Source organism: Tinamus guttatus, unplaced genomic scaffold (assembly GCF_059628265.1).
Source record: "Tinamus guttatus ecotype Peru unplaced genomic scaffold, ASM5962826v1 Tinamus_guttatus_pri_ptg000035l, whole genome shotgun sequence".
NCBI lineage: Eukaryota > Metazoa > Chordata > Aves > Tinamiformes > Tinamidae > Tinamus > Tinamus guttatus.
Window position 1 is genome coordinate 7,346,255 of NW_028288569.1, and position 25,414 is coordinate 7,371,668.

The window sequence follows — 25,414 nt, forward strand, 5'->3', positions numbered from 1 at the left end:
ACAGGGGTGTTTGCTCACATAGCTTGCCTCTATTAACTCCCCCACCCTCCAACCTTCCTTTATCAGCTAGTCTACTTAGCAAGGAGACCCACACATCCAAAAATAAAAATAATAATAATAATAAATCTGATTTCCAGAGTTTTCACTGATAAGGATGTGAGTGACTCCTCGGGCTCAAAAAACAAATTTCACTTTACTTCTCAACTGCCAGAACTAGATTTCCTTGTTATTTGATCCAGGGCATTTGGGGTTTCTTTTGCCTTTCTTCATTTTTAGATGCAAAGTTACATGTGTTCATACAAATGACATAAATACCTATGCAGGTCTAGGTAAAGCCTAACTGTAATTACTTGACTCCTTGTGTTAGATGTCAGTTCAACCAACAAAAAAAAATAAGCTTCCAAATAGACACCTTGTTTAGTGGCCTGAAAAAGCAAAGTTCATACAACTTTCCATTTCTGACGGCACAAGAATGAAAAGCCGTAACTCCAACTAGCAATGAGCAGACATTACACAGAAATGGAAACAGGAGAAAAGAGATGGATATGTTTTAATTCTAATTATTTTTTATAGGAGGAAGGGATCAGTTAAGGAGGCTTCCTTTGCTAATTGCTATAAAGTATTTAGAAACAATTTTGGCATTTCCAAAGGTAAAAACTACTTTTTTTTTCCTAAATGTATAGGTCTAAAAAAAGGATTTTTCCATCAGTTACATTGGTTCTGCGTCTCATAATTCATACCTTTGGACTGATGATTCAGTGTTTCTTCAAGCCACTTCTTTATTCAAGCAGAACTTCCAATATGTTGGCAAGAAATTCCATGATCCTTAAAGTCCACATATCACAAAGAATAACAAAGTTCACTGCCGTATTAAGATCAATATGTTCCACGTGTAGATAAGAGCTGAACTCTCATTCTTACAGTGCTAGGCATGTAATCTGAAGAAGGATCGTTCTTGAAATTAGGATTCTCTCGTTGCAAAGCTCACAGAAACTGATATTTTCCATTTTCTTTGAAAGTGAAAATGTTTTCTTTTAGGTCAGATATGCTCGGTGTTCACTATAAAGGCTTTTTAACATCTCAAATACATAGAGACAGGATGACAGGATGTTTCAATATTGTATGAATTCTCCCAATTCTCCTTTTTTTTTTTAAAAAAAAACTTGCTTTTGGTATATAAAGATTTCAAAGATTTTGTGTTCAAAATTAGGCAGGAGCCTTATACAATACTTCCTTCTTTGTGAAAAAAATTATCAAAAATAGAAACTAGAAACTTCCTCAGTAAAATCAAAGGAATTGTCAAAGACAAGAATTATAGACATAATTTGCAAATAAAAATGGATATTGCATAAAAACAAACAAACAAAAAAAAAGCACAACAAAAAAGCATGCCCAAAACATTAATCACCACAAATTATGGAAAATTACCTTTGCAATTTTTACTGACATTCTCTGCCATTACCTGAAGCAGTGGTGACTAACTTCAGCCTTGTGTCTAATATAACTGCTCTTTCTGGAGGGTCGTGAATTTTAGAAGACATTTTCTTCTGCTGCATAGAGCAGAAAACTTATGGATCTTCTGGAAACAAGTTCATGAAGACATTCAGAAAGTCTCACTTATGATGCCCAGGGTATTCAGAGATGCTAGCCCCAAACATTCAGCCGTCACATAGGATCAAGTCCATGACTTTATTTGGAGCACCTTACAAATTTTCAAAATACACCACATTCATTTTCAGGAAAAAAAAAAAGAGAGAGAGAGAAATCTGACCATGCTTCTTAAAACAGACTTTTGTTTAAACTTCAACATGAGGTTCTCGTTTTACTAGAACTGGAGATGGCTCATTATACAAGTATATTTGTTCAGCATATGGAATGAAAGATGTTTTTAAAATATTACCTGTCTAAATTTCTTGGCCTTTTTTCTCGTATAGGAGCAAACGAGATGGGTCAGTGGAATTATTCCCATTTTTTTTAGACAGGAACCAACCACATTGGGTCTCAGAGATTTGCTTGAAGACACAAAGCAAGAAGAGCTACTTGGTCTTCACACTTTGTGCTCAAGCCACCACCTAGCGCTTCCTTCCATCATGATGCTCTGCTGTTGCTTCTTATTCATCACTTCAACATCCAGAAACTCTTCTCCTGCTGCCTTCAACACTGCTTTCACCTTCTCCATACTGTATTACATTAATAAATGATGGACTGAGAACAGATTTTTTTTAATATTGATTCATAGCCTAAATTTAAAAAACAATGTCTAATGCCCAAGACAAGTCTCTCTTCTCCCTAGCTCCCAAGAAAGCCAAAGACAGAGACAAAGAAAGGTTCATCCGAAGGCAGTGAGGCAGAGGGCTCTAACTGAAGTACTGTAGTTGGTATTCTGGAAAAACTCATCTATCTCCAAAAAGACCATGCTAACGGACAGGCTAATGCTGGGCCGACTGAGCTGAGTTACACAGTTACGACAAATGCCTTTCCTAGGCTGCTTACTCAAGTCTAACTTTCTTTTTTCTTCTCATGTTTTCATTCAATTGCAATTTATCCTGAAGAAGTTTTAGCTGGGGAGTTTAAAAGACAACCTTAAGATCCAGATTTCCTTTTGTAAAGGCGATGGTAAGGCCAGGATATAAGGAAAGTGGGTAGTAAGCAGAAGTTGAACCCAGAGCAAATGAGGACTGTTAGCTGATTTACCTTTTAGTTTCTAATTAAATCAGAGTTTTCTTATGAAAGGAAGAACTACATTACAGGGGCCAGGTAAACATGTTTTACAAGCCTGAGAAACAAGACAGGTATAAACAGACCAACTTCTGCACATCTACACTGTAAAACTACAACGTCCTCAAGACCTGGCTCAGCAGCGTGCAATGCAGACAGTGCCAAGAGGATCTCCCACTGCTGCTAAGCGCTCATACAGTCTTGCTAGTACATGCCCCTGCGTAAGACTCCTTGTCTTCTGAGCTAATTCTATCTCCTTGCTGTAGGAATTGGAACATTGAAGACGCTTGTGATACATATGCAGGACAAACATTGAAAAAATACACATCCGTATTTCACGTCTTTACAGATTTCTAACTGCAGTTAGATAAGGTAGACAAGGAAATATCTTCTGAAACCGTTCTGGATGGTCTGAAAGTTTCCTTTGAATGTTTTGCAAGGTGTGCTCTTGAAACATAGTAAATTTTTGAATGCAGATACACTGGTATCTCTGGCATTGACAAAACAGGAAACACTTCAGAAACCTTTTTCTTGAAGATTGGCGATCTGAAAGTGTACAGAATGCAAATCTGAAGTCCCTGTGGAGTGAATGAAAGCCCAGAGTTAAGATTTTACCGATAAAAAAAAAAAAAGTCAGTATGATTTGACTTGAAAAATAGTATTCCATAACAATGAAGTTAATACCTTGAAATGCATCTAGTAATTTCAATGGGAAAATTATCCCATAGAACTACGCTGTACGTGTATGACTTGCACACTGCACTGGCTTAGCTAGCATCTCTCAGAAGGGTGTCACTACCCTCCACCAAGAGGGATAAATTTAGGAACTGCCCTGAGCAGTAAATGAAGTGGTGCCTTACCATCATCAGACAGCCACACACAGAGGAAAAGTGGGACTTCTGAATTTCCATACCACTTCTTCTAGGTTCCCATTTCAAATATTAATCATCCTGGGTAAAAAAATAGCGCTCAGGGTTTTAGATAGTTGGATCTGTGTTCTATGTATGTTCAGGATTGCAGTCTGATATCATGGGGTATAATCCATATACCCGAGCTAATCCCCATTGGTTAAGGACCTCAGTTTTCAGTAAATGAAGCAGATAGTAAACACCTTAAGATCTGGGGATAAGGGAAGTTCTTCTCAAGCCGTGAAGCTCTTACTTTTCTGAATTCCATAGTTGATGGAGCAGTTTTTTTCCTGATACTCACTCTGAATATCACTTTGCATATCATTTTCATAGGAGTAGCCGCCCCCCAAAATAAGATCTTTTCAATGGTGACCTTGAAATAAGATATACCACATTGATTCAGATGTTGAGAATTTTATGGGTGACAAGCAAGAATGATAGGATCCCTTTCTGAACAAAAATTCCAAATTTGTTTAACCCTTTTCCAACAAATTCCCAAGATATTGGACAAATAAATTGGACAGACTTTTTCCCAGTATCTCAATTATTAGTCTCAGAATAATGAAATATTTACCTGAGTACCATTCAAAATGCAGAACACATAGCTGAAAATGAGACTTGTTTCCTCTTGGTTTATTAGCATCAGGTAGCCTACTGTCCAGGTGATTCCAAGCACTACAACTATAGAGATAGTGCTTATCACCCTTTTCATGAATGAATCCTTTTTATTCCTAGAACAAACAAACAAAAAATCTTTCTCCATACCATCTACTATCTTACTGAGCTTTAAACATGTTATTTTATTTATTAAAGGTTGTATCCCAAATAGTTTTTGTTCAGGTGAGTTGAGAATATATGCCTTCCTACATTTGTTTGAAGCACCATCAGCAGAGGAAATCCTGAAAGAGAAATCTGTTCAAACTTTTCTGAATTATCTGTCTTTACAATATGCGTCTGGAACATATCAACAACTTCAAAAATAACTTCAACAACTTCAAAAATAAGATTTGCCAAGGAAACAGGAAGCAGCAAGAATGAATGTATTAGCTATCGTAAGTTTTTAGAAAATGAAGAAATTTAATCAAAATGTCTTCAGTTTTTAATATAAGAATCAGCTAGCAATGCAGATTGGACATTCAGTTTCTCCTCACTCTGAAAGGAGTCAGGGAGAAAGCATTTTGGTTTGCTCCAAGCCCGAAAACTATATATAAAAGAAATGAAAAACATATGCAAAGTTTTCCTGCACATATCAGTTCTATTAGGTAAAAACTAAAGCTTCTAAGTTAACACAAATGTCACTGCAGAGTCTGTGACAATGCACTGAGTGTGTATGTGAAATCAAGCAAATAAATCTGCTTTAAATCCAGAGAACTGGCCTGATAAGTAGATGTGCAGAGATCCATAATCCTCATTTGACTAGACTCAGCTCTGCTCTCAATTACGTTGATTTACCTTGGCGATAAACTTTATTGAAGTCAAGCTGAGCACCTCTACAACATTAAAAAAAAAATAAAGGCAGCGAAAGCCGGCACTGAAGTGCAAATGGACACAATCTGACCCACTGCAGAAGAGGAATGAATTCTCTGAATGCTTTAAGGATACATACAAAAGAGTTTGTCAAAAATCATAGTTCCTGGCAAAGATGACATGAGAGTGACATGGCAAGAGAGTGAAGAATTATTCTGAAAGTGCTGAGGAGCTCTATGCCAGCTCACCTTGTCAGATTCTTGTTATCCCTCCATATCACGGAGACTGTGATGTTGATGAAGATGATAAAGTTGAACAGTAGTATGAGAGCTACTGGCAGTAGGAATGACCACAACATAGGCTTTTCCATGCTGAAATTGTGATTTTCATCCAGGGCTGCAAGCCAGCAACTAAATATAGAGAGAGGGTATTTCAAAAGATTTGTTAGGCACAACAGAACAGAAAATCAGAACACAAAAATAATATATCACTTCCCATCCTGAAGGGATTTCTAGATCTTCTTAGCCTATCTCTGGAAGGCAACCATCCTCTGAGAGCTGAGGGGCATTCGGTCATGCCTTTCTCTGTAGAGTGCGAAGCAATTTATGAGGCAAACTGCGTAGGGGAGTGTAATGAGTGGAACATAACTATCCACATAGGTATCTGGCCAGCACGTGCAAGGTTATCTTTAGTGCACATATGATAACAGAGCTAAAGAATATTAGAGATGACCTAGTGGGAAAAGGCTGAAAAAAAAATGGGGAAAACTTTAGGCAGATGAGGTTACCCAGCAATAATTCTTTCTTTTTTTTTTCTTTTTCTTTTTTTTTTTTTTTGTGATTGAAAAATAATCTCGGTAAGCCCTCCCTCTAAATCAACATCATGAGGTAACCACCACGGGGAAAGGGACTCATGTTTGCATTTATTTCAGATGAAGCCCACCTCTGTTTTATACCACCCGCTACCACTAAGGTACACTGCAAGAGTAACATAGCCTGCTTCGGGATGCTGGCACTCAGTGGAGGGCAGATACCAAATGCATACATTTATTAGGGATATCAGTTATGTTGGCCAGAAAGCTTTACAGTAAATAGGATGACTAAGCTTCAGTATTGAAATATAGTCATGCACTTAAATGTATCTCGAGTTTCAGCTAAGCCATGAGCACTCCCAATCTCCATTTAAAGCCACAAGGGAGCTTACAGGGGCATTCAAGACATGTGTGTGATTTAGTGTCCTAAATCCTTAGTGAGGAAAACCTGCAGTTTCTTATAGTGGAAGTTGAGTTTGAGTGAAGAGGGTTGGTTTTTTTTTTTTTTTTTGGTAAAGGCAATAAATGTAGAATGGCATTAGTAATAAGTCAGCATAAAAGGTATGGGATACCAAGTATCCTAATAATTTATTTACTTACAATTCTTCCTGTCGATAGTTTAATGCATTTCCTTCTCTATAAGTAACTCCAAATGTTATTGCAACAACCATAGCAGGGATTCCTAATTACGAAGAGAGAGACCAGCAACTTATTGTTCAGTTGCATAAATACATACAATACATAATAATGTTCAGTTGCATACCTTATCCCCTTCTGCCGAAATAGCTACTTGTCTCCTAAAATCCAGACATTTTAAGACCTATGTTTCATCTGCACCATAGCCTAGAGGAAAAGGCAGGACTGGCTGTTGTGAGCAGTGTTTATGTGAGGACAGCTCGTGTCTATGCCTTGTGCAGTTTTTGCCTTTCAAGAGCTTCAACACAGCTTCCAGAGATGACTTCTGGTAACAGAGCCAGCTCTTTTCTGTGCTCACTTATCGCAGCCATGCAAGCCTACTCCCTTGTCTGCAGGGGAAAACCAATTTAGCATGAGTGAAAAAACTAATTTAAGAATGTGCTCCTCAAGGGCGGCTCCTGTTCTGAAGAAGGGAACTTCTTCAGCCCTACCACAGATCTTCCAGACTACCCAGTGTTTGCTCTGCTCCCCAGGTCTGAAATGCAGTGCCTCAGAAACATGCTATTTTGCACATGTGCGATGAATCCCAAGACACAGTGGAGATCCTAATGCTGGGTTGTCGTGCAGTGTTCGCCACAGAGCAGAGTATCATTTAGCAAGGCAGCTTTCACTGGGCATTTTCTGGCTTGCATGTGCACTCTGAAGCCTTAAAGTTATAGCAGAACTATATCCTGTATAGGCTATAGGCTATAGCCTGTATCCCCACCCAAATGCAAGACATAACAGTAAAATCATTGGAATCTAAAACAGCTTTGTAGATGCCATCAGAAACAACGTACCACAAAAGTTGAATACATAGTGGCCTAAAGCGGCCAAAGGTCCCTGTATACTGTATTAGAAGAATGTCTTGAAGGAAGCTGGGATTTTTACCTTACCTACTGAACACTGCATTCTGTATTTCCCCGAGTAATTCCCTCTCAGCTTACAATGTAGCTGCTAATTGCTATAAAGTCTTAAGGACATGCTCATTGCTTATTAATAAATAATGTAACAAATAATGTAAGTCATTTCTAGCTTCTGGATGTGCACAAGGCTCTGGCTGAGATCAAAAGTGCCAGAGAATAGTTTTACTTTCCATATGAAATCACTGTATCTGAGATTTTTTTTTCTCCAGTTGATAGAAACAGCAGGTTGAATGCTGTGATTATTGAGAAATTTCTCCTGCCTGCCACAGTCCAGTGTTGCTGAGCTGAAGAACAAGCTATTGATTTTTGTGCCACATCAGGACAGTGACAACAAACTCAGATGATACCAGTAGTGTAAGCAGTAACTGGAGATTACTTATTAAACCGTAGCAGCTAGCTCAGAACACTGATTATAGTTGCTATCTACTGGTCTAATACTTTTACACACATCCCGCTAACCCGAGTGCACTGTGGACTGATACTTTGGTATGAGATTGCTGTGTAAGTGACTTTAAATCTTACCCCATCCAACTACTGACATGGTTACAATGAAGCGTCCAGGAAGGGGCTGCATGGCTCTAAGCAGCAGTAAATACAACTGTGCAGCATTGAGTGCTGTCCACAGAAATGTTGCCAACAAGAAGTAATGCAGTAGGACGGCCACGGCTGTACACCAAGGGTCTGCAGGAGGATCTACCAAATCCGACGTGAGCAACGTGTTATCAGTGGTATCATAAGCCTGATACTGCTGGTCGTATCTGGTGGTATCACTGCCGTAGATCCTGGCATTTCGGTTCTCAATTCCAGAGATGAAGAGGATGTTAAAAGTGAGCATAGAGAAGCAGAGACTCACCAACATCCACGTTATGGAGGACTTCCGAGTTTTCCTGGGGGAATACATTTGGGAGGAAAAACAAAGCAAAATAAGAAGTTATAACATACTTCCTCATTTTCTGAACTTCACTTGCATGTTAGACAAAGCAAGCTAGGGCATGTCATCTTTAATACAGAATAAAAATAAAGCTGTAACTTTCTGTAGAACTCTATGATGTTTCAGATTTCTACCCAATTTAATGAATTTGTCAATAGTGTCTTATTCAACTACTGCAGAGAATATTTAGCACCTTTGAGACTATGCCCTTTCCAACAGCATTTGGGATGCGTTTTCTTTTTTCCTCCCTGCAGTTTTTAAAATCTTTTTATTCAGTGCTGAGAGGTGAAATAGCACGAGAAAACTCTTTCCAAACACTCTTTGAGGTACAAGAGAATAATCCTCCACTTCCAAATTCTGTCTTATAAATGCATTTGACAGACAAAGCCTGGAAGCTCCTGCAAGTGTAAATGCCCATGCATTGACCTTGAGGGAATTACTTCAAATCTACACAAGTGCAAACAAGAAGAGAAGCTTGCATTCATCTACAGTAGCCGCAACTCTGTGGCATGACTTTGCTCCCCATTCAAATGAGCATCTGTGAGCCACATGATACCATGAGTTACGGGCATGTCTGTCAAGGAAGTTTGCTATAATCGTATTTGAAGTGTTTTGCAATAAAATGGTAACGCAAACAATGTAGATAAATATTTACTTTTAATTACGATGCTTTGAAATCAGCTGTTACGGAGGGACATTTTATAAATGCCATCTCATTGCTCTCAGGCAAGGAAGTATATATAGGACTGACTATAGAAACTATCAAATGGGGAACGGAAACAGAGCAATATTTAAATAGGATAGCAAAAGGAGGATCTAAAGAATGATACACTTGCTTCTATCTGAATGCTAAAACTTTAATAAACAAGACAGGGACCTGGAAAGGCTATCTTTAAATGAAGACACCAGTGCGACAGGCATATTGGTAACTGTCTAGAAAAAATATAACTGATGGGACATGGTAATACTAGGGTACAGAGCACAGAGGAAAACAAAAAGTAAATTAGATTGATGGTACTTTTATAAATTAAAAAACCCTAGTGTCATGCTTTTTCTAGGCATCTGTTTTTAATAAACTGCTCATTGTACTGACTAGGTGGATGTTCAGTCTGACCCAGCACAACCGCTCCTAGGCTCCTGTACACTCCGGAGCCATCGTTTTGCTTTGCACATTCCTGGAATGCCTGCTGGAAAGCAGTGGGACTGTGGAGTCACACACACAGGCTCTGATGGAGCCCATTGTCCGGCCTAAAAGTGCTACCAGGGAGAAAATGCTATCAAATATTGTTATTCGTAGAGCAGCAAAGTTAAGCAGGCAGTGGTAAGCATATTTATGAGCCATGCATTATCTTCCCAAGCCAGGAATAAAATCTCCTGGGGAAGAGGACAGCAATGCTGACCAAGTATTCACACAGCAGTTTCATTCCCTGAATTACCACGTGAGGAACCTACCTGAAGCTACCTTGGCGAAACCAGAACTCCTACCCAAGAGCAGCCCTTTGTCTGCGGAGACGCCTGAGCACTGCTCTCTGCAAGATTGCTGCTGGCCAGGAGCTAATCGCTCCGGGAATGGTAGCGCAGCCTGCAGAGCACGTGGTAGTGGGCTTTGCTGTCAGACTAGGCTATTCTCCATTACACGGGTCTTAGGACTGGTACGTGCATCGAAAGTTAAATAGAATGTGTGCCTCACTGGGAAAAACATGCTTCACAGGAGGCCTTAACATGCATAATCAGAAAGGAATATTTTTTGTGGGGTGCTTTGGATATCAAGAGTTTCTTATGAAAGACCTGGTCTTTTAGCAAATTGGGCTCTCGGTTATCCTGTAACATCACGTCTTTTCAAATTTGATGTTCTTTTAATGTGGATTTCTCAGCTAATAATCAGAGAATATAAATATCAGAGAATCTAAAATTAAATATATAAATAAATATAAAATATAAAATAACACAGAAATGTTAAATCCAGGCGAGCCACATGACTGAGACACCACTTAACTTTTCTTAACAAGCCACACTTACTCTTCAAACTACACTCCTTGATTAACTCATTTTTTTCATATTACTCACTAATCCATAACATTTCTACGTTCTCTGTTTTCCTCTTAAACTAGATAAAAGTTTTTATACAAGAGCAAGATATTTTAACAGCATAAAATATTTACAGTTTGACATCTTCACTCTTACCTAGTGAAGATTTGAAACAACATCGTAATGACCAGACCAGCTATGGACAATCCAATACCAATGTAAGAGATGTACTCCAAAGGCTTTGCATATTTATATTTGATCTGGAAGGTCTAGAAAACAATTCATATCAGTTATAAGATGAGCAGAGGTAGTTCTCCTTCTAAAATTGAAGTTGCACATTGAAATGAAAATGTTTTTGTAAATTTATAACTGTCACTTGCCATTGCCAAAATTTTTAGACAACACAGAAATATTCTGGAAGGAAGGGAAGGCTTCATGTAGAGAAGAAATACATGCATACAGAAAAATAAATGTCAGAGAGGCAGTCATTCCTAAATAGTTGTGCACAAGAGGGAAGTATATAAAGCAAAATGATAGCAGACTTCATATTTACAGAGTAATTACTTTTTATAAACATATAAGTAAATGGTGCTGAGTGCTTTGAGTCGTTTACTCAATTAGTGCCACATAGATAGCTGAGCTGAGCTGAGCTAATCCAGGCACTAGTCACTATATTGTTGGTCTCAGGGCACTTTTGGTTTTAGGCACACATTAATTTAACAACCAGCTGCAGCAATTTAGGTGCAGTGCCAGAGGCTACCACAGCTGAGCAAGGGGAATGAGTTGTGTGAGCACTTCCTCACTGCTGGGGTGCAAGGTTGGGTGGGTTTAGCTACAATTTGTGTCAGAAAAAAACAGAACTTTCAGCATCCTGGGGAACTCCTGCATGTCCCAGTTTTGTCCCGTTTACCAGCTCTCACCTAGGTCATCTGAAAAGCCATAAGAGAACATAAGGAAATGTCACAGGGGTTGTCTTAAATGACTGCGTCTTCTAGCTCTGTGAATGCACAGCAAAGATCTTCTATTGGTATTCTGGTCTTATAAATCAAAGCACAATTGGAAAGAAAAATAAACCCAGGTTAATACTGTTCAAGAAGGAACGGTGCCCTACCATCAGGACAGCAAAATTAGTCGTGTGGTTGCACTTGCATCTCAAGAATTGGTCTCTTCCTTTTGTACAGCCTATGGTACTCCAGTCATTGATGGCATAGTCCCAAAAGACACAGGCATGATCACGCAGCTGGAGCTCCGATGTGTTGTACTGCGGATTGGGATTACAAGGAGAAAGCGTGGTTGAAGAAGCATAAACAGATGTGCAGCAGTAAGCAGCAGGTACTGCTAGGTATCCTCCGAAAGGGGAGCTGAACCTACTAAAGAGTTTATGGCAATTCCAGTAAAGTTTGTGAAGAATATTAGTAATGGCATATTTTGGCTTTGTGAGCTTACGTTGCAGGTCCACTCTCAAAGTTGTCAGTCTTTTTGAATTACTCAGATAATTATGGCATGTCCACTAGGCACTCAACGAGTGCCAGATAAATTTTACATAAGCCAAACATCAGTTTTCAGATACTAATAGCATTAAATTACTGCCAACTGGAGCCAAAGTGGAACTGGAAAGCAAACAGTTGCAAAATCCAGAGCCAAGTCTGTGAACCATCCCATTCCCTCCTCCAGCACGGCTTTGCTAGCACAGTTGTATCAAGCTGCACGCTGCTTTTTTCACAATAAACTTCTGTAGGCAATTGCAATTAGAGCTGCATTTTAAAAAGCAACAAACCCTATAAAATGTGCACATTAATAGGGAAAGCCCTATTATCTGCAATAGTAGGTAGCTCAGTTAAAAAATTATAGCTAAAAATAGGAATAAATAAATTAATTATAGGCTTATTTCAGTGATAGCCATGCAAATAACTCTCCTTTCTCAGATCACTCAATTGCATAGATCCTTCAGGATGATTATTAGTCTGTCACATGCACACGTTTGGGCCTAAATATCTCTGTCAAGTGAGTTAAGCACTGTAAGAATTCAGATATCGTTTTCTGAAGAAACATGCTAAAAAAACCAACATATCTCATCTCAAAATTCATCTATTACAGGCAAGTGGAGACTCACATAGGACATTTTCTGAAAAAAAAACAGTAACATCTGAAATAAATTCCCAGGGGGAAGAAGCAAAAGTAAAATGCACATTGATTTTAAGGAAAGAGGGAGTTAAGAGACAGTATGAAAAATTAATGCTCCCCAGGAGGCTTAACTTGTTGGTCTCCGGCATTCCTGTAATCTTTTGCTTGTTTCCCAAACTGTCAAGAGTCTCCTGAAAAGAAAAATTGTTTTCCAGATACCTGTCTCTTTTCATTCTTGATTTTGAGCAAAGCTACTCGAGCATAGCTATCACTTTTTACAAAATACAGTTTTGCTTGCAAAATTCCTTGCTTATTAGTACAGAAATGATAATACCAGATGTTAAATACACAAGTTGAAAAATATTTTCTAAGCAACATTATCGAAATGTGCTTTTTGACTTTCAAGGTCATGTAAGCACCCCTCACGCTCCCCAAGCTGCTCACTGCCAGAAATCAAGGGGTCATACCAAAGATACCTCCCTGCTTGAGTCTCTTTGTACAAATATTGAAGACTGGCAGTAGGACTAGGTCAACCTCTGGTCGTTCTTGTGAGAAATTACCTTTGGGCTAAAGGCTAGTTCAACGCCACTGGTTCTTCCACCATCAATGTTGCCAGAGACAATTCGTTTAGAAAAACTACCATGGCTCTTATAAATCCTCGACTTGAAGAATTTGCTGTTTTGATACAGGACAAAACCCGCTCTTCCGCTGTCTGACGCACCTTCGCTAGGCAAACACAAAAGTAGGTACGGATGTCAGAGGAGCTGGTGCCTTCCAAGCAGCCTACATCATACTACTTCACACATGCAGGATTTACAGCAGATTTTTTTTAGATATTTCTTTAGAGTCCATTTAAAATCTAGCAAGGAGCTTCTTTTCCCATTAATCTCAAAACATTCATCTTCTTCTTTTTTTGCTGAGGTGGAGTGTTAAAATAATCATTTCTCCTCTTGTAATTCCTCAAGAAAAAAGCTCTGGCAGTGAGAGGAAAATAATATCCCATATCCAGATATGTACACAAGTTCCATATGTCCAGGATTTTAATAGCACCAAAGAAGAAACAGTAACAGCGGGACCAAGTTACTGGGAACTCAGAGGTTCAAAGATGCTGACTGAGCTCCTCCTTTTTGGACCCCACTGCTGGGCTTTGTTTCTTTTGTGGCACTGTTTTACCGAGCTAGAGATTTTTTTTAAGTGATTTAAATCACTAGTCTTAATTGTGGCTTAAAGCAGGAAACAAAAATCCTGATTTAAATAACTAATTGTATTCTTGGTTTTACTTTGGTATTTTCACTTTTCATCAAGAGAGCTTGAGTACAGTAAATTTATACCAGCAAAATGTTCCAGTTGTGCATTTGAATACATCTGTTTCTTGAAAAGACAAGCTGTGTATTCAATCTGTCTCTCATGAAGAAAGAGTTATGACATGGAGGCTTTATAGTAAAGACTATAATTACATGATCACACTGTTTTTCCACAGGATTATCATCTGTAACAGTCTACAGAACCAACACTAAGCATTTATATGCCGTCAGTAATGATGGTTTAGTGCTATTATGGTGCTATACAAAGAGTTTAAGGACAAGACTGCTCTTTTCAGGTACCCAGGATGAAATTCCTACCATTTTTAATGGAAATGCACTCGATCAAAGCTCGGCTCCCTGGGACTGTAGTTGCAGCTGTGCATAATTAGCACTTAGCAAATCAGGCACCAGGGACAAAACTGGACATGCAGGAAAGAAAGCCGGTATAACTCGCAACTGTGAACTAAGCATTTGGTGAGACTCTGTGGGTTTGAAAGAATTTTCAAAGAAACAACACAAGATCAGTGGCTAGCAAAAAGGCGCATCCAGTCCAGCATTCAAGACCCTGCTCCACAACAAAAGGCTGCATTTCAGGTTTTTGTAAAATAAGTTCACCAGCATTTGTTTTGCATTGAGACATTGGGCCTGAAAGTTTCAAAGATAATTTACCTGAAGACAAATAGGGAAAATTTCAGCCTTCACAATTAAAGTGTAGGCCAGCAAAAGCAGAGTCTTAAAAGAAGTACCAGACAATTTTAACAACAGTGCTACCAACTACACAGGCATTTCTGCAGCTCCTGGTGGTTTAGTGGCACCAGCCACAGGAGAGAGCCAAAGCTGTGTGGTGACTGGGTGTGTGACTGGCGAGCCTTGCTGCAGCAGACACAGCACGGCCACCTTCACAGTCTGCAGAGAAGGAAAATCAGCGGCAATTTGCCAAGAAATGGGTGACATCCTTGGATTTCAGGGAAAGCATATATGCAGTAGCTTTTGATAGTAATCCCACAGAGACATAGCTCAAGAGTCATTATATTCTGAACAAAAAAAAAAAAAAAAAAAGAAGTGAAAGATTCTCAAAGGCCAAAGGCTTTTGGGCCATGTTACACACATACAAGTATTAATCTATAAATAAGGTAATCCAGTTCAGTGGATATGTACATTTCTTGCCTCATCATACGACACCAGCATGCATTAAAAAACAACATGTAATTCTTTATATTTGCTCAGAATTTTTCTTTAGACAATATTCATTCAAAGATTTTCCCCATTCCAGTTCTCAGTAAAGGAAAGGACTTACTATTATTCATAATGTTCAACAGTATCTGAACTTCAGTATTGAGATCTTCACTAAGACCAGGGACATTCTGTTGTACTTCCAGTTTTGTTGACAGTAAATATCCCAATTCTGTATCTACAAGAATTATTAGCGGATACATCAGAATTTATGGTACATAGCATGTTGTCCACTTAAATCCAACAAGATCCACAAGCTTACCTTTCTGTGCAGAAAACAGAATGCTAGCTGAGTTTAACTTCAGTGGGACTGACTGGATGGCAATGTTGGACTGAGTGATGTTACTGGTCAAGGAAAATTCTTCCATTGTTCTTGTGAGGCTGCCGTGAAATAGAGAGTAAGAAAAAACACTCTTTCTGCTGCACCTGAGGTCCCCAGAAACATTATTTTTGGCATCCTCAGTAGCAGAATTTGGTCTAAACTGCAGCTGGGACAGGGATATAGTGAAATCTCACATATTGTGAAATCGTAATAGCTCACTGGTGGGAAGGTGAGCTAAGTGGGAAATTTCTTCTAACAAATACGGTAAGCACACAGAATTCTTCATGGAGAGAGTATGTTATAGCTTTCTCCTTCCATTTGCCCTAATAGTACTTCTCACTCTCTGAAATGAAATGAAAATGCTGCATGTGTTTTTATACATACTGTGTTCTCCCAGTGTCCCAGCAGGCAAGTGGGACCAGCCTGTAAACTATAACATGTCCGCAGGCAGTGGCATGCTACATTAAATGATTTCAGCAAATGGTTGGAGCCATTTGATGAGCAAGCAGAGACCTAACTCCAGAAGCCCCCACTTCTCATTCCCTATCCTCCTCTTTTTCTTCCAAAGTAGAATTTTTCCCTGGGAGATGGAGACCGAAAACTTTTTGGCTGATTTGTGAACCACTTCTATATTGAAATGGAAAGTCAAATGCAGTTTACTACATTTATTAAAAAAGGTAAAATCTAATGTTACCTTGCTGTAACGTCACTGAGATTATTGTGGTTAAATTCTGTTTCATTGGCATCCAGGAGTTGACTCACTGTAGCCATTACTGATGCAGATACCTGAGACGAGCAAAAAAAAAAAAGTTAATATTCAATAACGAATTCAATAAATGATCTCAAGTTCTACACAGTGATTCAGCATGGTAAGACCCCATAATCACACTGGAATAAACGAAGTAGAAGATGTCATTTGAGAGAATACAAACTTTGAGCCAATGAGTTTATAATACCTTGATTTTATTAATTTAGAAAGTAAAGATTAAATGATGAACAGCAAACAATGATAGCAGTAGAATTTCACATATACACAAAGCAAGAGAGGTGAATGGAAACAGCTGTGATTCCACAAATATGCACTCAGGTCCACTATTGAATAACTCATCTTACCACCAAATGAATGCATTTTGCTACGTTATTAGGTAAAGTTAACAGGAACTGCTTTGAAGAGTGTTCCTTCTGCTTGCGGAGTGGAGGGCAGAATCAATAGCCAAATCACAAAGTTGTAAAAATCTTACTTTAATCTTAGTAAAGACTCACCTGAGAGTCTGTTGAAATATTTGGCTTTCTCAAGATGTTCACTGCAATATTAGCAGCAGTCGAAATACTCTGTGTGGTCAGTTGGTCTGGCATGGAAGTGAGGATCTGAGTGCTACTTGCAATAGCTGAAATGTTGCTGAAGTCTGCAGTTTCAACCTTTTAGAAAATTGTCAAGAAAATGAAAAACAGTTGACAACTTCATAATACTCTCACATAAAATCAAATTAGAGAGGAAACTGGTCATCTAAACTGTTGCAGTCCACATGAAGCAAACAGAGTTTGCTTGGAGGACTACTTGTTGTATTGGAAGAGCCATTGGAAGATGACAATTTTTTCCTTATCTAATTGAGATTTCCCAAGTTGCAGCTTGTACCCATTGCCTCTCATGGCAAACCCGTGCACCGTGGAGAAGACCCTGCCTTCCCCCTAGGCAGCTGTAAGATGTCGCCTCAGCCTACTTGTCTTGACTGCACTTCTGGATCTCTAAGCTTCAGGAGGCCATTCACTATCCCTGAAGAAAGCAGCACTACTTTGTTGAAAAGCCATTAGAGTAATTAAGAAATATTATACGGAATAAATTAGCTCTTTTTAGTACAGTGTTCACAGACTGCACTGGGAATATTAGTCTCCCTTCCATACACTGTGTATAGTGTCAAATTGTAGAAAACAGAAATGAAATATTCAAGTGCTGGAGGCAGAGAGGATAACTGGTAGAAGCTCTGGATGGGTGCAGTTATCACTTAATGGGTACAGCATATATGTGTGCAATATTTTAAGAACTCAAACACAAAAAATAAAATGATGAGGAGTTATCTCTATGTGACATGAAGGAATAGCTAAGTAACAGAAACACTTAAAGAAAATTTGCTAAAGATGAGATGTTATGGAGATGAACAAAGCTGTTTTCTAATCCACTGATACACTCAATGGATAGCTTAAACAACTGAATTCTTCCCAAATTGTTAATATTGGGAAAATATCAAAATCAAGATTAATTCAGTCATTAGCAAATGAAGTGTTTTGAAATCTCTGAGTGACAGGAAAGGTGAATGTGTTGTGTAGAGAGGAAAGAGTTTTGCAGTTATCGTAACTGGAGTTGTATGATTTGACTGGAAAACATCTGTATGTGCCCCATGAAGATGCAGTGCATTGTCAGCACCTGGGTTCACTAGTCTAATTTCTGACTTGTGGCCTCACCTTGTTTTCTGAGTACATATTTGTACTCACAGGAACAAAATTCTTCTAAAGGTGCACATTCTTGATTACTAGCATATAGGCATTTTCCTCAGATATCCCAATACTCACCTTTGTAAGAATCGAGTTCACTAGATGGCAGTACAACATCAAAAATTATAACAAACAAAAAATATCTAGTAGCAGCAAATGAATTTTCAACTAAATGCTTTTGGTATATTTAGTGAAGGCTCTATACTGGGGAAGTATAGCCTTGATCTTGACTTATCTTAAAAAAAGGTGAAATGTCGGGTTGAAGGTGACAATATTCATGCAGAAAAAAAAGCAGAAAAAGAAAAAAGCACTCAGAGGAATCAGCTCTGCTCCTTACTTAAAAGGGCTGCAGTGGTTTTATGTTTCTTTATTTTTTTAATAGGGACTAATGCTAAGGAGCAAAAGAGCAGAACTGGAAGATGAGGAACCATCCCTATCTGCCCTGGGTTAACCACACACAGCCCTGCAGGTTTCACAGAGGCTGCAGAGCGAAGCCTTAGAGCGACGGCTGAGTAACTTCTGGGTTTTATCAGGAAGAGCTTGAAGTTCACACAAGAGATTTTGCCTTTGAATTCCAGAGGAACAAAAGTGTCTCATCCTTGGTTAACTAATCACAGTCTGGAACGGAAAGGTTTTGCTCCTAACCCTGCCTGACACATTGGCGTTACCCTCACTTTGTTCCTCATGCCAGCCTTGTCCCAGTGCTGCTGAGAAGGCTTCGGTGGTTAATTTTTCTTGATGCAAAGTTTTAAGTAGTGTGGATAGCTTACCATCCCTAAACAGAAAAACACCACATACGGTAAGTGCTGCCTCAGTTACATAATGATTTTTTTTTCTTTCTTTCATTTGATGCTGCAGGATGACAGCCACTGTTTAAACAGTATGTCGAGATGGAACTTAAGATTACCTGCGATGCTAGAGAGTCCAGATTTTCATAGCAATTCAGAATATGGGGGCGTTGTAAAGTAGGAATTGTTCCCACCCTGGTGCACATCCGGATTGCTATTGAACGGTTGCCTGTAATTTCATAAAAGCAAAAAGATCTGAATTTAGCACAGAAGACCTAAATGACCTGCACACTGGGACATGACACCCTGGTAACCAGTGTTATCCACATGTGTGTCAGCATTACAGGTGACTGACCATCAGTTATTTAACTGATTAACAGTTGTTCTTTTTAGATGTATTATAAACATATATGCGTGTGTATATATATATATGCTGTTCTGGTCTTAAGCAGGGACCTCGCATCTCCTGATGTAATCATCAGATGTCTTTCTCAAACCTTATATTTACTTTGGATAAGGAAAAGAGAACGGAAAGAAATACATACCATTCACAGTGTCAGGTTCACATTTTTCCGCAGAATGGCTGTATCTGCCCACTACAATCCGTGGAAAGGTAAAGTTTTTTAAAAGGCCTCCAGCAGTGCTTTCGGTGTAAACACTGGCTTCACAGAAATTAACTGCACAGAAGGAAAGAGCATTTATCCTGATCAAGTGGAGCAATTTTCAAAAGCAAAACATAGCTCATGTCACACTATTCTATAATAACATCAGCGTCATTTGCTGTGTTACAAATGCTGGGTTTGAAAAAAAAAAACGTTATCAGGACTGTTCCTGAGTATTTTCTTCTCCTTATCATGCTTGGAAATAGACTCTAAGAGAATGTGCTCTGTGACATTTCCAGGGCCTGAGTTGAGCCTGACCACCTTACAATTTTCCTGGTCCTCCTCTCCTCCTTGTTTTTCTTGAAGTTAGGCACAGTGTCGGCCCTTTTTTAGTTATCTATGACCTCCCCTGATCACTGTGGTCTTTCACAGGTGACACACAGTAATCCTACAGCAACATCAGCCGAGTTTTTCAGCACTCTTACATGAGTCCCATCTAGACCCATAGATGTGAATAGTTTGGTGGTGATGCTGGCTTCCTTCTGACGGACAAAAAACAGAATAAATTGCTACATTAATGCATGGGCGTGTATGCATCCATACCTGAGCACACGTTCAAGATCTAGCTTTTATCTTTCCCATTACTCAAGCTTTCGATGCCCTGAAATGGGGTCAAACCGGCCAGGCACAAGAAACTTGACTCATCTGAAACCAGCACCGAGGACAGAGGGAGCTGAGGATGGGCATTATCCTGCAGGATCCTTAGCTGAGTCCCTTTAACCCTGGCCAAACCTGAGGTAGCCCCTGAGGTCTCGATCACATTTTCAAGATGTTCAAACAGAGGAATTCAAGTAAAGGCCAAACTGGCTAGAAACAGGCCACGGTCAGTTGAAACTCATAATGTCTTTCCCAGACACACTACTCGCTTGAGGGAACGACAGAAGCAGACAAAGCACTCGGTCTCATCTAGAAGCGTGTAGGGTAGAAGCAAGTAGCAGCACACCAGTGCTTGCGCACCCAGCCCTCCGGAGCAGGTCTAAGGAGAGGGGAGACACACGGGAGCCCCCTGCAAAGCAGGATTCACAGAAATGGCATCAGCTGCACATGCTACGGTGCTTGTACTGACCCAGCTCGCAGAGCGGGCCCACCCACTCCTCCGGGCAAACACAGGCCCCGTCTTGGCAGATGCCATCGTTGAGGCAAGAGCACGGAGGTGACACGGATCCTGTCGTTTCTGTGTAAATATAGAAACAGAAGAAAAAAGTGTGTGCTAATAACTATGCATATATTAATTTCCTGAAGGATCGGAGTAAATGGGATGGTGATTTACCTGGAGGCTCAGTTAAAAAGTTTTCCAATCTGAGATCCACAATTTAACCCATGGGCTAAATCACTAGCCCCTTCTTCCCTCTCCCACAAATCGGCTTGAGTGTGGGATCAAAGCTTTCAAAAATTTGTTTTGCATTGCAGGAGTGGTGGCGTGGGACTCTAGTCTGCAAAAGGCTTATGTGGTGAAACTCATAAGAAGTCCCATTTCCTTCTCACAGGCTTTAGAGGGAGCTACAAAGCAAAAGGGGGCCACAGATTACCCAGCACTGAGGGACCTAGACTGATGACAGGCAGGTGGATAATCCCACCTTCCCACAGAGATATTCCAGTTTCAGACAGGTGTTAGAGGATAAAGGAGATTAAAAACCCATGCCCAGTACCAGCTGTAGCTTCTCTTCACACTCCAGGATAGGTGCCAATGGGCTGGTGAACCTCGAGCTCTGGGAGATGGGACCTGGAGGATCCCTAGGGCATAAGGCTTCCTCTGGATTTATCATCTAACCTGTCCCTAGCTGAAAGTATGGAGTCTACAATCCCTCACCATAAGATTCATGGTGGACATTGCATATCTGCAGATTGGGTGTAATTTATGCCTTGAAATGATAGAGTAAACTGAAGCTGAAGGCTGCAGTTAGGCCTGACAGTGCCTGTGTTTTCAGACTCTGGCAAAAAGAGAGAAGCCAGAAGATTAAAAAGTAAACAGTGCTGTCAAGAGCACATGTGCTGATGCCGAGTGCCTAACTTCCCACTGCCTCACGGGAATATGTAACTGGAAGTCTATTGCAAGCTGCAGGGGCTGTGCCACGTGGCTGGGCTAAGGCTGATCTTGGCAGGTGCTGCTCTGCTTTTGCTCATGTTGTTGCTATTCGGCATTCGTATTTCGGGCTGTCTCGGCTACGTGACAGCCAGATGTCTAAGAGGGCTGTGGAATAACAAACGTCCACGCGCAGCCAGGTGATGTCTCCATTTGCCACCGGCTTTTCCAGACACGTTGTCTCGCCGCTGGAAACCTTACAAAAAAAGGGAGGAAATGTCTCATGAAGCAATTGAGATCGTGGTGGCCCAACCTAGGCAGCTGCAGGGAATGGCTATAACGGGGGAACAGCAAAACAAGTATAAGAAAATGGAAAAGTGAAAATAAATAAAAATAAATAAAATTGGGATAGACGCTCCAGATGTGAATCACCCCATTTTAAAGCAAGAAGGCAGAAAAGCACAATGCTGTGAGGTAGAAACCAAAAGATCCAAGCATTGATGTTATTAACAAACTGTGAGGGCCTGCACTTGCAGAAAACACAGGCATCGGCAACAACTACATGGAGATGTAACTGCCATTTTGATGGGATTTAGGACCATAAAGAAAACAGAGTTCAAGGCACATTCTTATATTCACAGAGGTAGGCTATTACTGACATAAGCTAAACAGCTAGTGTTTACTTATGTGCCATTTCTCATGCTTAGTTATGTTCCCTCCCCATCAACTTCTGATAAATCAAGTCAATATATCCTCACGTTTCCTCATGTGGGCATCTCCCAGGACTTCAAAGCCCCTGATCGTATTCAACCTCCTACTTGAAGAGTGCCAAGAAACATCTGATTCTTTCTATGAATTTTGAGTTGGAGTTCATATGTATGTCTTGTATCATGTCAATGCATCAAGTATTTTGCTGAGAAGAAATCCCATCAAGTTTTCTGCTCCAAGCTTGTGCACATAAAGCTCTTACAATTCTGCCATTCAGGTATATAATATGCAAACCACACACATATATCTCCTATATTTTATCAACAGTTTTCCATAATATAATAAAACATTGAATAGGTCCTGCATATATACTATACTAAATATAGGTATATACTAAATATTTACCCTGCAGAGCTAAATATTTACCCTTCAAGACATAATTTATCCAACTAGCTTGACATTTAGTTATGTTTTTGATAAGTAATTTGAATCCCAACCAGAAGTGTGAGAAACATCCCAGACATTTCTCTAAAGACGTATCAGAGGAGTCATGTATAGTGAAACACATTACAAGGAAAATACTCTAGAGCCTGAGTGTCAGTCTATTCTGTTTTCCAACAAAATACATAATTTGTAGGACTTTAAACATTGGTGTGAGAGGAAGGATTTTTCTACCAAAGAAGCCTTAGGCCCTGAGGGGTCTACCTGTAATCTTGTTTAAAAAAGTAGAAGAAAAAGAAGGAAAAGACAAAATCCCAAGGAGCTCAAATAGAGCTCAAATGGAACAAAATTATATTTGTTACCTGTCTTGAACCTGGTAACAAGCTGCCAAATACACAATGTCCAAAGGGTCACGGTCACTGCACAGCAGGTGAGCCCAACTAGTACCCTTCTGTTCCAGCGGAGCAGAGGCATGTTGTGGGGCAGGCAGAGTCTGCTCTGTCATAAAATGGTTTTATACTTTGATATCCTTGTGACGGATAAGCCATTAACTTCCTATCTGCTGCTAGAACTTTAACCTCTTCTGTTCCTTTAAAAATAAGTTTCACTAGAGAAGTAAATCACGATAATTTCTGTATTTTTTTTCCACCTGATAAAACCTTCCACTTTTCAAAGCATTAAGTCTCATGTCTCCTATGTGCTACAGGGCAATGGTGCAGAGCAGAGCCCTGGCTACATTAATACTCAAAACATGACCAGGGCCTGAGGGTCTGAGCCCAGTCTCTGCGTGCGCAACACAACTCATGGCCATGCCATCTTGCCCCTCTTCCTTCCAAGTGGGGTACCCCCACATATATCGTATATGTTGGATCTATTCTATATACTGCAGCAGTGAGGACAGGAAGGGAAAAAAAAAGAGGCTGTGGAAGGCTGAGAGCCAACTTTCCCATGCAGTACAAGATAGTAATAGTCCTGTGGATGCTAACACTATTAAGACTGGCCTAGATTAGGCTCTTGGCACCTACTTTCAGAAGAGGATATGGGACTTCCATGCTATGTAATACGGACAGGCAAAGCAAAGGGGGAGGCAGGGAGAGACCAAGGTTTGGGTGAAACCCACTGTGTTCCTGGTCGAAGAGCCTTATTGCCCCTTTCTGTCCATCTCTGCTGTGAAGCTTGGTCACTCAGCAGGATGCTGCTACAACTGGGGACAAAAGCTCTGTCTTCAGGTGCCCGCGCCATCTGCTCCACCCAAAGAGAATCGGAGGACAAAATGATGGGAGAAAAGAGAAAATAGGCAAAAGACACCAGTAAAATATGAAGCAGAAGGGAAAGTTGTAACTCTAAATTTCTCTCAAAAATAGTATCTTTTTCTGCTAACATGTCTCCTTCTGACAAACTAAAGAACTAGGAAATCAATTTTGCGTTCAAGATCAAGAGAGACAGAAAAAAGAGATATTTAAAGAACTAGCTGGAATAAAGAGCCAATACCTTGCTCTGGCGTAGTGTTCTCCATTGGTGCCTCTTAGCAAGGAAAGATGTGTACTTGGCTTTTGCAATTACAGAAGCATTTCTATCCCCAGTGAGACTCAAAATCTGAAGTGATCTGTGAAGGACATTCAGAAACCCACAGTGAAAAAAAGGGTTCGTGTCTTTTGAGCTGTAGCACCCAGATAGGTGCTGCTGTTTCTTTAACACATTACTGAACATTAACACTACTTTTTTTCTCTCGTTGCAAAAAAAAAAAAAAAAAAAAAAATCTGAGCATGATAAAGCAGGCCATTAGCGTCCTTGGTTTTGACCTGGGAAACAGACTTAAGACTTCAAAATCAAAAAATCAATACTTGAAAGTACCAAGTATCTAATTAGTAGCAAACAAGACACTCCACACTAAGGAAATGCAGCAATAATTAAGATCTAAGCATTTACAAATGGGACCTCTAAAACTGTTATTACGCCTCTCCAGACACCCAAATGATTTAAAATCCGGCTCACAGAGGTTTTAGTTAATGAAAGGCTGTGCCGTCGGTGACAGTGACAGTGATGGGGACAAACCTGCAGCTCCATTAGAGCATCTGCCAGCCCAAAAGAAAGAGCAATAGGAAGAAGTCCCCTGATATGGGGGAGCAGTTTGAAGCTTTTACCTCCACAGAGGGCATCCAGAGACCCCAGCAGCCAGAGCGCCGCAGGTCCTGGCACCCCTGCTCTTTCAGAAGGGTCGAGGGGGTCCCCCGGGGTCCCCCGGCTGCAGCGGAGCAGCCGCCATGTCCTGCTGGAGAGCAGCTGTGGCCTCCTCCTCCTGGTTATCGCGGGGGTTTAGTGCCCTTGTGCGTTTTAATTGCTTCGAAGCCTGTTGAGATAAGTGGTTAAATATTTGACATTCCAGGATTAGAAGAGGTAGGAGTTTAAACGTGGATCTATGAGACATCCAGGAAGACATAGGAAAACCAGGGAGAGGGACACTCATGGCAATGCAGACTCAGGACTTGGTCTTACAGATGGGGAAACTGAGTCACAGACCAGTTTAGCAACATTAAGTTAAGCAATATCGCACAAAGTCTGACTATAAGGGCATATTAGAAGCATAACCAAGTTCTGAATAACAGGTCTAATTTTCTAGTGTCCTATCATGGTAGAAAAGCTGCTAGATAGTAAGTGGTGAATGTGTTCTTGCATTACTTTATATATAAAATACTGTGATTCCCCAAACTTGCGTTATGGTCCCAGGACTGCAAATGGCAGAGGGTTTGTAACCTCGGAAAGAGCAAAGGAAATAGGACTGTGAGTGAAAAAAGATTAGGAATTTCTAACTTCACATGAACATATTGCATAAATCTTAAAGAAGCATAAGGAGA

At 40.0% G+C, this 25,414-nt stretch overlaps 1 protein-coding gene across 1 annotated transcript; it reads right to left on the reverse strand.

Annotated features, from left to right (window-relative positions):
• Nucleotides 1-3,071: 3,071 nt before the first annotated feature.
• Nucleotides 3,072-23,033, reverse strand: ADGRG7 (adhesion G protein-coupled receptor G7). The gene is made up of 16 exons (XM_010214962.2): nucleotides 22,922-23,033; nucleotides 20,454-20,561; nucleotides 19,271-19,402; nucleotides 18,845-18,954; nucleotides 16,711-16,866; nucleotides 16,142-16,233; nucleotides 15,388-15,506; nucleotides 15,190-15,303; nucleotides 13,149-13,309; nucleotides 11,576-11,725; nucleotides 10,621-10,733; nucleotides 8,028-8,392; nucleotides 6,505-6,586; nucleotides 5,342-5,503; nucleotides 4,201-4,357; nucleotides 3,072-3,296 (listed from the first exon to the last, which is right to left on the reverse strand). Exons 1-16 carry the CDS (start codon nucleotides 23,031-23,033, stop codon nucleotides 3,072-3,074), a joined length of 2,358 nt encoding a protein of 785 aa, XP_010213264.2.
• Nucleotides 23,034-25,414: the final 2,381 nt, after the last annotated feature.